Source organism: Aulostomus chinensis, chromosome 16, assembly GCF_037954235.1.
Source record: "Aulostomus chinensis isolate RoL2024-O1b breed Wild chromosome 16, RoL_Achi_v1.0, whole genome shotgun sequence".
Taxonomy (NCBI): Eukaryota; Metazoa; Chordata; class Actinopteri; order Syngnathiformes; family Aulostomidae; genus Aulostomus; species Aulostomus chinensis.
In genome coordinates, this window is record NC_141335.1 from 310,001 (window position 1) to 322,500 (window position 12,500).

Below are 12,500 nucleotides of genomic sequence, written 5' to 3' on the forward strand. Positions count from 1 at the left end.
AGGTAAACAGTAATGCCATTGGGTCATTGACCCTCTAAGTGAGTCAGGTCAAGTTTTTTCATGACTAAAGTCAGAATATTTACAGGAGAATAAACTCAGGATATTTGATGAAATAACACAAAGAGTTGCCATCCAAAACATGATAAAACGTTATCAATACATACAGACAGGAACCAAAAAATGTCCACGACCCATGTAGTTCTTTGAGTTGCAGAGATGGTTGTGTTTATGAATCTGGGGGCTCAGAGACTCTGTTGCCATTGCCATTGTTGCCTTTACCCTCTTTATGCATGTTTTACTTCACGCTGATGCCGTCATTGCTGAGAAAATGTAAATTTGCCAATTCAGCACAAGCAGCGAGAATCAGAGTCAAAGTCCCTGTTGGGAATAAAACATGTCTGTCGTCATGAACGTGATTCAGAAATGATGAGGTCACTGCAGTGGTGTCCTTGTGGGTCATGAAGTCCTTTTGTTTGTCACAGTGAAATATGAGTAGACACTGGCTGAAAAATGTGTTTATTAGTGATTGCGTCTGTGATTGGAATGCAGTGACATAACTGTTCAGTGCTCTGACGTCATTGACAAATACAATGGAGGCGGGACATGACAGCCATGTGTGATGGAACAACTGCATCAATCATATATTTCATTCGTCATACCAGAATTTTCTCACTTTCCAATATCGCCCTCAAAACAATGTATTGGCCCCACCCTGAATCCAGAGACGACGGCATTTTCTGACACAAGAGACTTTGATGAGGAATCCCTGGCAAAATGGCGCCATCATGATGATGAGTGCCTTCTGTTCTTGTCCTGTCCCGTGGCCTCCCGCCTCCGTCAGGTCTTTGCCACGTCTCTGACTCATTCGTCGTGTCTGTCACGTCATGTCACCATGTGATGGTGAACTAACCGATCCTGACTTTAGTTTGACCTGATAAACATCTTCGCACTTTGTGTGGAAGTGTTTCCACGCCATTGAGGTGTAGGGTTCTGAACTGACTTGTTGGTCTCCAGATTCCGGGGAAGTTGCTCTTCTCGCTGGTGAAGCGCTACCTGTGCGTCACCTCGCTGATGGACAAGCTTAACACAGCAGGGGCGGAGTGCAGCTCCGACAGACAGGACCCCAGCCCCTCGACTGCTTCCTGCTCCTCCTCCTCCTCCTCAAGCAACACCCACCAGCTGGAGCACCTTCGGGTCCAGCGTGAATTTGACTTCACTATGGCGATGGCCAACCTCATCTCAGAGCTTGTCAGAGTGATGGGCTGGGACCGGAACCGTCAGCCGACTGATGTCTCAGCCCAGCCCCCAGGAGGAGGTGGTGCTTGTGGTAAAGAACTGGCGGAGGATGCGTCCCGCCCAGTCCTCAGGTCCATCTTCCAGCCTCGCTTCTGCACCTCACCCATCACACTCGCCACCACCTCAGCTGCAGTTGCTCCCGCCTCCACACCACCAAAAAAGAAGACTGGAAACGGCTTCAAAACACGTTCAGACTTTGCCAGCCGCTCAGCCTATGTGGAGTATGTGCAGGACAACCTGAAGAGCGGCATGACAGTTCGCATGCTGGAGGACTATGAGGAGGTGAGCGCCGGAGACGAGGGAGAGTTCCGCTACAGCAACGACGGCTCGCCACCTGTTCAGGTGAGGTTTGCTGATGGTTTCTAATGTTCAGGACAAAACCATGCAGATGTTCCATCCATTAGAGCCACAATTATGTTGATTCCAGTATTTATGTGAATCAGTCTGCAGTGAATTAGCAGCATGAATGACTGCCCCACCCCATGTCCTGTCCAGGTGTACTGGAATGCCCTTTCCAGGACCTACTGGGTCCACTGGCACATGGTGGAGATCCTGGGCAGTGGTGGCAGCAGCCAAGCGGAGAAGGACACACAGGAGAAGGCGTCCTCACTGACAGAGACCATCAAACTCACCACAGGTGCGAGCTGCTGTCACCATCGGTCTGCCTGACTTCATCATGCTGATTTTCTTCTTCTTCTTTTGTCTCAGTGAGTCAGACATTCTTTTCCAAGCCACCTGGGGGTCTGTACTCGCTGCCATACCTGTCAGAGCCTTCACAGGTGGAGCCGGGGGTGCTTAGTCGTGCTGAGTGGTGGGAGATCCTCTTTTTCATCAAGAAACTGGAGCCCAAACAGCATCAGGAAGTCAACGACATCCTGCTGCAGAGCCTGGAGGACCAGGTATCCTACTCCAGGAGCAAGTGTGAAATGGGGTCACAGGCTCTGTGGAACCTTTTACATGCTTCGATTCATACGTTTGTTTCATGAAAATGCTCGCTGCCAGTACCTGCATGCATATGCAATGTTTTTATGTGAAATTAATAAAAGACGTAAATTCATAAACATGTTAATTTTGAAATGTCTTCAGTTAGATTTGTTAATTTGATTTGTTTTGTAAATGAACTTGTAGATTATATAGATGTTTCCTGAGGCTGTGACAGACGAACACAGATGTGCCGTGAACACACTGACTGCATTGTCTGTTCTCAAATGTCTGTGTCTCTGCCTTCTAGGAGGTGGAGCTGGATGACGCCACTCTGATCAGCCTGTGTGTCCCTGGCGATGTGGCCAAGAAGGTCCTCCACTTTCTGAAGCAGAAGCTGCCGTCATCCTGCCTGGGTGACCTGCTCTGCTCTCACGCCTTCTCCAAGCACTACCTACGGCGTGGAGGAGGATGTCTGGAGGATGAAGAGCTGATGGGTGAGGGCGCGCTCTCTGACACTCTGTCCCCATTTATCCACCAGTCAGCCTGAGTGTTTCTGTCCTCTTAACAGCTGAAGGCTCACTGTGTTCATCTGGCCTGGTGGGAGGAGGAGGACAGAACATATGCTCCTCATCGTCAGCAGCAGCCTCCTCTTCCTCTACCATGGGATCCGTCTCCAAAAAAGCCAAGAAGGAAATTCCTGTGGACACGAGCTGCAGCAGCACGGAGCCAGAGAGCGAATTACCCAAAGAGGATGCCAGCAAATACCCTGACGGCCTGGAGGACAGGATGAATGGTGAGACTCATGCAAACATGGCGGCGTCCTGGAGCTCACCTCTGGTAATCCAGTTGGTCCTTGGGTTCAGTTTGGTCCCTGGCTCCACTCCAGTCCCTTACCTCGATGTCGATCTCATCATCTTCTTCTTGGTTAGGTGACCTGCAGCTCCGACACTTCCACATTAGAGACACTGCACGACTCAAAGCAGCATCACTTTTTTTCAGCTGTTAGAGGACATCATGGTTACTGTTGCCAAGAAGCATTTCAACCACCTCAGTCAGTTTTCCAACCCAGGAACTTGCTGCACAAGCCAACTGGTGCCAGCACGTGTGACTCCTAAACTGATGTAGGATTGAGCCACTAATACTGTGATGATGTCTGCTGGAGGATTTAAAAATGGCAGTGGTGTCAGTGTCATTACTGACCATAATGTGATGTCATCAATTCGATCATGTTAGTGTCTCATGCTGCAGCGTTTGGGTTTGTGTTGTGATTGCGGAGAGCCCTCCTTCAGCAGGTGGTGCCATGGCTCCTTCAAGACCCCAACATTGTCTTGTTTTGGATGAGCTTTCTGGTGTATTTGAGTGCAGAGACGGAGACATAGCAGCTGATAGTCCAGCGAGATCGACTTTTAATGACATGAAAGACAGATGAGATCAGATCGACACCAGGGCTGGGTTTGAAAGGTCCCTCCCACCCCCTGTTCCTGTCCTCCTGACGGAAAGGTCAGAGGTCAAGTGAAGGTGGACAGGAGAACAGATAAGGAGTCAGGAGAAGAGGACGGCGGCGCTGAACCTGATGACACTCACTAACCAACGTGATGAAGCGACGGCCATGTTGCTGACGTGCGTCTGCCTCATGGAACTACAATGTTCTGTAGATGGACTACAGAACGGCCATCTTAGATCCTTCAGCTTCTTCGTAGTAAAAATAGAACTCCATTACTGAGGTGGAACTCTGATAAAAGCTGTCAGTCACAAAGGGGACAGGAAATGATGTCACACTGAGAATGTATACTCCTCCTGTCAATCACATTTCTCCCAGTTATTACTGTGGGAAATGATTGACAGGTGAAAGACTGACAGGTGTGTTGGTCTCCTCATCTCCGGTGACATCATCTCTTCATTCTCAGTTTCAGCATCAAACATGGTGGTTCTGGTTCTGGCTTCAGTTCTGGTCCAATCTGTGATGAACAGAACCCAGATTCACCTTTGCTAGAACAGCAATCATGAAGGTTTGTGGGAGCTTCATCTTCGTCCTCCATTTTATCCGGTTGGTCCGGGTCGGGGGGCAGCAGCCTCAGCAAGGAAGCCCAGACTGTCCTCTCCCACCACTTCCACCAGCTCTTCCGGGGGAATCCTGAGGCGTTCCCAGGCCAGCCCAGAGATATAATCCCTCCAGCGTGTCCTGGGTCGGCCTGAGGCCTCCTCCTGGTCAGACATGCCTGGAACACCTCCTGAGGGAGGCGTCCTCTCCAGATGCCTGAACCACCTCCACTGACTCCTCTACCTGGAGGAGCAGCAGCTCTACTCTGAGTCCCTCCTGAAGGACTGAGCTTCTCACCCTGTCTCTAAGGGAGAGCCCAGCCTCCCTGAGGAGAGTCTAAAGAGTCTTAACTTGATCCATCCATGCCTCCATGTTCTCCCTCTCCTCCTGTTCAGGGTGGTGGGGGTGGAGCCTATCCCAGCAGCCTTCCCCCTGAACAGGTCACCAGTCCATGGCAGGGCCAACACATAGAGACAGACAACCATTGGCTCTCCGAGCCACGCCTACGGTCAATTTAGAGTCTGGATTAACCTGGTCCCTCTTGATGTCTTTGGACTGTGGAGGAAGCTGGAGTACCAGAGAGAACCCAGCAGGAACAGGGAGAACATGGAGACTCACCCAGAAAGACCCCTTGCTGCAGCCGGGGCTCCACCCACAACCTTCTTGCTGGGGGCCACCGTGAGGACCACTGCTCCACCCACAACCTTCTTGCTGGGGGCCACAGGGAGGACCACTGTTCCACCCACAACCTTCTTGCTGGGGGCCACAGGGAGGACCACTGCTCCACCCACAACCTTCTTGCTGGGGGCCACAGGGAGGACCTCTGCTCCACCCACAACCTTCTTGCTGGGGGCCACAGGGAGGACCTCTGCTCCACCCACAACCTTCTTGCTGGGGGCCACAGGGAGGACCTCTGCTCCACCCACAACCTTCTTGCTGGGGGCCACAGGGAGGACCACTGCTCCACCCACAACCTTCTTGCTGGGGGCCACAGGGAGGACCACTGCTCCACCCACAACCTTCTTGCTGGGGGCCACAGGGAGGACCTCTGCTCCACCCACAACCTTCTTGCTGGGGGCCACAGGGAGGACCTCTGCTCCACCAGGCCGCCTCCCCATCAAACCGAACCTCCTGAAGTGTTTGATGTTGCTGTTATATCTCTGAGCTTTTGACATCAGCTGATGAGGCTCTTTCAGTGTGATCACTTTGATTTTTTTGACATTGGAGGCGCAAGTCCCCTTGTGACTGGAAATGCTAATGCAGCAAATTGGTAGCACCATCCAAACCATACCATGTCAGTTTTTATCAGACGGTAATATCGTATGCTGTGGTACCCTTTTGGGAAGGTTTAAAGGTTTGATGTTCTGCTTTTGGGAATATTTGTATGCAGTGTAACTTCAAGCCTGCAAAACAACAGAGACAAACTGAAAGCAAAATATTCCCTCCATTGATCTCTGGCTGTGTCATTTTTGCACCCTAAGAAAATTATGTACTGTCAAAGCTTTCAAAAAAAAAAAAAGGATAACCAGTGAGTTCGGTTCAAACCAATCAGAATCAAGTCCCGCTCACAGGTTTCCTGTGGCACAATGAAGCCCCTTTGAAAGCCCTGAGAGGTCCAAATGGTTCCTGGGGTCTGAATATACTCAAGCTGCTGGCATGAGGTTGGTGATGTCTCCTTGAGCTTCTCGCCCAAGACCCATCCGTCCATCTATCCAGGTAGATAACTCTGCTCCATGGGCGTGGCCTCCTACTAGCTGGAAAACCTCCCTGGCGAGGGGACCAGGTGGCATCCTGATGAGTTACCTGAGCCATCTTGGCTGGTTCCTTTCTCTGTGATGGATCAGCGGCTCGATGCCGAGTCCTTTACGGATGACTGAGCTTCTCGCTGTGTCCAGAAGGTCGACGCTTCATCCCTCCCATTTTGGGCACTTGTATTTATAATCTGGTTCTGTCAGTCATGAGCGCCAAAGTGAGTGAAGGAACCAAGACTTTCCATCTGGCTTTAGCTCTGTCCAAGTCACACCAGAGCAGCCAAGCAAGCCATACACTGCTCCTGCTGCTCCAGGTGTTAATTATTCTTTCATGAAGGCGTGAAACCTTTACTCTGAAAGCATCTGTTCAGAAGAATGAAAGAAGCCCAGTGCACATTAGGCGCCAAAACACAACAGCGCACAGATTAAACAACCGCAGATTTAAAAGTTATGGTAACTTGGATGCAGGTGTGACTGTTTCAAGCTCCTCCTCCCCTTTCACAGTGTTTAACAACCCACGTGTTCTGGGGAAGAAGACGGTGTTGGAGAAAGTTGGTGAGGTGGTGGACATCCTTAGGAAAGGAGGCTCCAGCTCAGACCAGGTCCAGCAGCTGGCTGCCATCCTCTTCATCACCCGGCTCCTGGAGGACAAGGTGACCCAGGAGAAGAACTCAATGAGGAGCGACTCAGTCCAAATCATACGGTGAGGCAACTGTAACCTGCCCTCCAGAGACCAGTCAGACCAGTGGCAGTGTAGTGTGTTCCAGGACAAAGATACTGTCCAGGAAAGAGATGGAGCGAGTTGATGTTGTTTTTCTCCCTGTACTCAACCTAATTCCCGTTGCTGTTTGAGAAGGATGGAGTGTTTGAGGAGACGGATGAGCCTGGCAGCAGACGTGACTTCAACTCACTCTGGTTATTGGACACTAACACTAAACATGTTCTGGGACAGGGACAAGGTGCTGAAGCTGCTGGTGGAGCTGCTCAGCTCATCCTGTAGGAATGTGGTGATCTGCACACTGAGGCTCACGCACCTGCTCATGCTCCGATATGAGTGGAGGGTTTCCTTCGCTACTGAGGGTGGAGTCAAAGCCATCTTGTCATGCATGCAGGAGCACCCTTCCAATACACCTGTGCAGCAGCTGGGGCTTGCGGTGAGAAAACAACAATGTATATCCTCAGAAAAAATGCGCCCAGTTGACATGACAAAACTAAAATGAATTAAATTTGTTTCAGGTTGATTCATTCTGTTTATTTATCATCAATAGACAGAATCGTGTTCACGAGAAATGAGTTCTTGCTAACCTCCCATAATGTCCGTTATACTAACCATTTAACTGATTAGTTTCTCTACTTCTTTTTTTAATGGAAGCTTGGCTGCACTTCCTCTTTTCAGTTGAAACTTGCATTTGTGTCACATTTGGCTTTTAGAAGTAATGGTTCCCATGTTGCTAGTTCGTAAATAAATGTAGATAAAGAGTCTTTCACTATGGAGTTGGTAGACCGGCTGCTACTGTCAGCACAATCGGCTGACCTTTTCATCAGCATGAATTGTTAGAAGAGTACGCATTGTTGACATAAAAGCAGTTGGTTGTTGACAGCAACTCTTCTGATGGTGTTAATATTCCTGCTTCGGTCCCATCAGACTCTGAAGGTGATCACAGGAGCAAGCAAACACGACCTCCGCAGTGTTGGGAGCAGCGCTCCCCTCTCTGAGTCCGGCACTCAGATGATGTTGGAGATCTTTGCCAGCATCGGCTCTGCAACACCAGCAGGCTCCCGGGGCCTGCTGAGTGCCATCCCTGCTGCTATTGACCTCATGTTGAAGTGTAAGGGGTGAGTACTGTGTCATGGTTGTGTGCTGACTGACGTTATGACCTGGATGTAAAGCCACAACAAAGACAGATGCACAAGAGGGATGAATCAGACCATCAAGAATGTATTTTAACATTGATACACTTTAAATCAGCACGTGAAATGACAGTCTTAGAAATAACCAAATGAACTGATGTAGAATCATCGTACAGGTTAAGATGTGGCTAAATTAACCAAGGGTTAAAGCAACTGTAGGTCAGGTGGGAAGGGAGATTGGGAGATGGGCGTTATAGGGAGCGTTGGAGCCAGTGGCCAGCTGCCTCCAGTCTCCTGATCTCATCAGGGAGGAAATGAAACGGCAGCAACACACGGCACAAAACCCCAGCAAAGGCCCTGGGGCTGTAGCATTCAGCACTGGTTGCCTCTCCTGCAGCTGCACGCTGTCAGTGCGGAACGGGCTACTGGTCATCATCATGCTCATCTCAAACCACAAGAGCCTGGCGGAGCAGCTGGTGGCTTGCGACGTCACGGCTGTCCTTCAGAACTGTCTGACGCTGTCCGGGGCCGAGACCATGCTAGCCATCATCGCCCTCAACCACATCTCCATGGTCCACAAGCTGGAGAGCAAAGGTATGGAACTCACCAGAGAGGACGAAGGTGTGTCACATGCAGTGTTACATGATTGGACAACGATGGTCAACTGTTGTTTGTCTGCTCCTCAGTGAGTCCTGAGCAGCTGGACTTTAAGGACACAGAGCTGCAGATGTTGGTGATCAGTCTGAAGGAACTTGCCACTAAAGAGGTGATCCAGACTCTGGAACAGCTGCTGTGTGATGACACCTCACAGCTGGAGGAGGAACGCAACCAGGTACAGGCACACACACGCACAAGACTCCTGTCAATGTCACACCTTATTGAAAATGATGCTCACAGCCACTCCGTCCTTCACTTGTAACTTGAGATTTTTTTCGTAGATTAAAAGTTGTTGAATGGCGGCACCGTGGTGCAGTGGTTAGCACTGTCACCAAACAGGAAGAAGGTTGTGGGTGGAGCACGGGGTCTTTCTGGGTGAGTCTCCATGTTCTCCCTGTTCCTGCTGGGTTCTCTCTGGTACTCCAGCTTCCTCCACAGTCCAAAGACATCAAGAGGGACCAGGTTAATCCAGACTCTAAATTGACCGTAGGCGTGGCTCGGAGAGCCAATGGTTGTCTGTCTCTATGTGTTGGCCCTGCCATGGACTGGTGACCTGTCCAGGGGGAAGGCTGATGGGATAGGCTCCACCCCCACCACCCTCAACAGGAGGAGAGGGAGAAGATGGAGGGAGGGATGATGGAGGGATGGATGGATGATGGATGAAAAATTGTTGAACTTAAAATTTATTGGAGGAAAAGTGTTCTTGGTGTCAAGTGAAGATGGACAGAACAGATAAGGAGTCAAGTCAGGTTTATTTGTGTCACCAAACCCCAACCAAAGTTCTGTCCTGACTGTCCAAGTAGAGCAGGTCCAGCACCTCCCTCTTTCAATGAACCTCCACCCAACAATTCTCCATCAGCAAAAGGCCTGAGACGATTCCTCAAGTAATTTGATTACTAAAATTCCTTGAGGCCTCATTTAAATCTGAACTGTACTTTGTTTAGCACAGAGTGGTGGGCCCTGAAATTCAGTATGAAACAACTGAATCATTTAAGACCAGAGCATCGATGAGCTAAAGTTTTAAGTTTTGATATCATTTATGACCGCACGGCGGTCCACACTCACACAAGAGGTCAGTGCACTCCTCTCACCTGTCTGTGTCTGATCTGGTGACTTCCTCTTTCAGCAGGAGTAAGTAAATAAAATTTTACTTGTATAGTGCTCTTCACAGTACTAATACACAGAGTGCTTTACAGTAGAAACAGATAAAACAGAACAGTCAGGTGACTGATTTCTCCGAGACAACACAAAAACATCAGTAGTAAAAGCCATGGCTTTATGACAGAGGCCGTCTGACATTGGATGCAAGTGCAGTTCCACCAGCAATAAATAGATAGGAAGACCACACAGCTGAGCTGGAGGGTTTATAAAGTCGCCCCAAAACCCGCCTCACCTTTATTGTTGTTTCCATGAATGAATCCACCTGTGATTCAGTTTCCACAGCAGAGCCGTATGTGGAGGAGACTTGTTGTTGATGTCAGAGTTTATCAAAACACAGGAAACGGCCGTGGTGGTGAATGACATCATCGACACCACCCAGGTGTGCTGATAAGAGTAAACGGTGACATGAGGAGGTCTTTACGTTAAACAGGAGAGTCTGGCTCTCTGTCAGACCTCCTCAGAGCAGCGACAGGTGAGGAGGAGAGGAGGGCCGACGGATCGCTCATCCGTCGCCAACGCCGCCGTCCTCTCGACTGATTAAAAAAATAAAAATCCCAAAACCTGAGTGTCCACACACATCAAGTGTGTGTGTGTGAAACCCTGCAGCGTCACATCCTGCTGCCTGTCACGAGTTTGACGGAGACCGAGAGCGTCGTGTCTAGAAGGGAACCTGAGACCCCCAAGATCCTGAGTTTGATTATTTTAGTAGAAACGACCGACACGAATCTCACGAGACTTGAATAAAGAAAGAGTTTCCTCCTAGAGGACGGAGGGAGGAGCGCATCTCCAGAAACAGAAACTGGTGTGGGGCCGGTGTCTCAGTGAGGCAGGCCGCCATGATGAAAGACTGAATAAAGCATGAATACCACAATGTAAAAATACCTCATTACTATTAAACATCTTTCATGTAATTTCTTCTTTTGTGAAAAATCTACATTTTTATTGCTTTGTTGTACTCGTTTTGTAGAGAACCATTGCTCTGAAAAAACCAAAAGTAACAATCGCAAAAATTGCAGAATGTCCAATACCTCTGACCCCATAACTCGACTGATCACCAGAATAATCGATTGATTACTAAAAGAATCGATAGTCCTGAAGAGGAACCTGGGGTTGTTCTTGTGTTCCTCTCTATATGCTGCACAATAGGCTCCTCTCGTTCTACGAAGGGCTTTCCTATAAATTTTAAGGCATTTTGCATTTTGCTCCAGTTTGGAGCAGTGCCATATTCTCCCCAGTTTCTGAGTTTTTTTGTTTAAGATGTCTGGTTTCAGAATTGAGTCAGGACGAACCAACGTGATGAAGCGACGGCCATGTTGCTGACGTGCGTCTGCCTCATGGAACTACAATGTTCTGTAGATGGACTACAGAACGGCCATCTTAGATCCTTCAGCTTCTTCGTAGTAAAAATAGAACTCCATTACTGAGGTGGAACTCTGATAAAAGCTGTCAGTCACAAAGGGGACAGGAAATGATGTCATACTGAGAATGTATACTCCTCCTGTCAATCACATTTCTCCTAGTTATTACTGTGGGAAATGATTGACAGGTGAAAGACTGACAGGTGTGTTGGTCTCCTCATCTCCGGTGACATCATCTCTTCATTCTCAGTTTCAGCATCAAACATGGTGGTTCTGGTTCTGGCTTCAGTTCTGGTCCAATCTGTGATGAACAGAACCCAGATTCACCTTTGCTAGAACAGCAATCATGAAGGTTTGTGGGAGCTTCATCTTCGTCCTCCATTTTATCTGGTTGGTCCGGGTCGGGGGGCAGCAGCCTCAGCAAGGAAGCCCAGACTGTCCTCTCCCAGCCACGTCCACCAGCTCTTCCGGGGGAATCCCGAGGCGTTCCCAGGCCAGCCCAGAGATATAATCCCTCCAGCGTGTCCTGGGTCGGCCCCGAGGCCTCCTCCTGGTCAGACATGCCTGGAACACCTCCTGAGGGAGGCGTCCTCACCAGATGCCTGAACCACCTCCACTGACTCCTCTACCTGGAGGAACAGCAGCTCTACTCTGAGTCCCTCCTGAAGGACTGAGCTTCTCACCCTGTCTCTAAGGGAGAGCCCAGCCTCCCTGAGGAGAGTCTAAAGAGTCTTAACTTGATCCATCCATCCATCCACTCATCCATCATCCCTCCCTCCATCTTCTCCCTCTCCTCCTGTTGAGGGTGGTGGGGGTGGAGCCTATCCCATCAGCCTTCCCCCTGGACAGGTCACCAGTCCATGGCAGGGCCAACACATAGAGACAGACAACCATTGGCTCTCCGAGCCACGCCTACGGTCAATTTAGAGTCTGGATTAACCTGGTCCCTCTTGATGTCTTTGGACTGTGGAGGAAGCTGGAGTACCAGAGAGAACCCAGCAGGAACAGGGAGAACATGGAGACTCACCCAGAAAGACCCCGTGCTGCAGCCGGGGCTCCACCCACAACCTTCTTGCTGGGGGCCGCAGGGAGGACCACTGCTCCACCGGGCTGCCCTTAACTTGATCCATCCATGTAATTTGATTCTGGGTTTTTTCCTTTTCCTGGCTCCTACATTGGTTCTTCCTGGTTTTAGCACTCTTTGATGTAGGGTGTTTTGATATGACTCTTTTATTTTCATCAGGTGACTCACAGCCGAGATACCTACCAGGACCTGGTTCGTCTGATGGAGCAGCGCCGAGCCGACCGGACTGTTCAGCTGTCCATCCTCAGGTACTCTTCAATCCCCGCCCATTCATGTCATGCCACATAATAGCCAGGTGTGTGCCGTCCTAACCCATGAAACAAAGGATTTTCTCCTCCACAGTGGCTCAGGTGTTTTTACTTTGACTTCATTGCTGC

At 49.7% G+C, this 12,500-nt stretch overlaps 1 protein-coding gene across 6 annotated transcripts in view; it reads left to right on the forward strand.

Annotated features, from left to right (window-relative positions):
• cul9 (cullin 9) overlaps positions 1-12,500 on the forward strand; it is a 45,433-nt gene that overhangs the window by 13,210 nt on the left and 19,723 nt on the right. For all 6 annotated transcript variants that reach the window (XM_086179916.1, XM_086179917.1, XM_086179918.1 and 3 more), the window contains 12 exons: positions 1-2; positions 1,015-1,638; positions 1,792-1,933; positions 2,005-2,195; positions 2,528-2,714; positions 2,789-3,013; positions 6,517-6,715; positions 6,965-7,166; positions 7,658-7,848; positions 8,261-8,457; positions 8,550-8,695; positions 12,283-12,371. The exon at positions 1-2 is cut by the window's left edge and continues 153 nt beyond it. In XM_086179916.1, coding sequence (XP_086036042.1) covers positions 1-2; positions 1,015-1,638; positions 1,792-1,933; positions 2,005-2,195; positions 2,528-2,714; positions 2,789-3,013; positions 6,517-6,715; positions 6,965-7,166; positions 7,658-7,848; positions 8,261-8,457; positions 8,550-8,695; positions 12,283-12,371 — 2,395 coding nt within the window. The remainder of the gene's footprint in view (positions 3-1,014; positions 1,639-1,791; positions 1,934-2,004; positions 2,196-2,527; positions 2,715-2,788; positions 3,014-6,516; positions 6,716-6,964; positions 7,167-7,657; positions 7,849-8,260; positions 8,458-8,549; positions 8,696-12,282; positions 12,372-12,500) is intronic.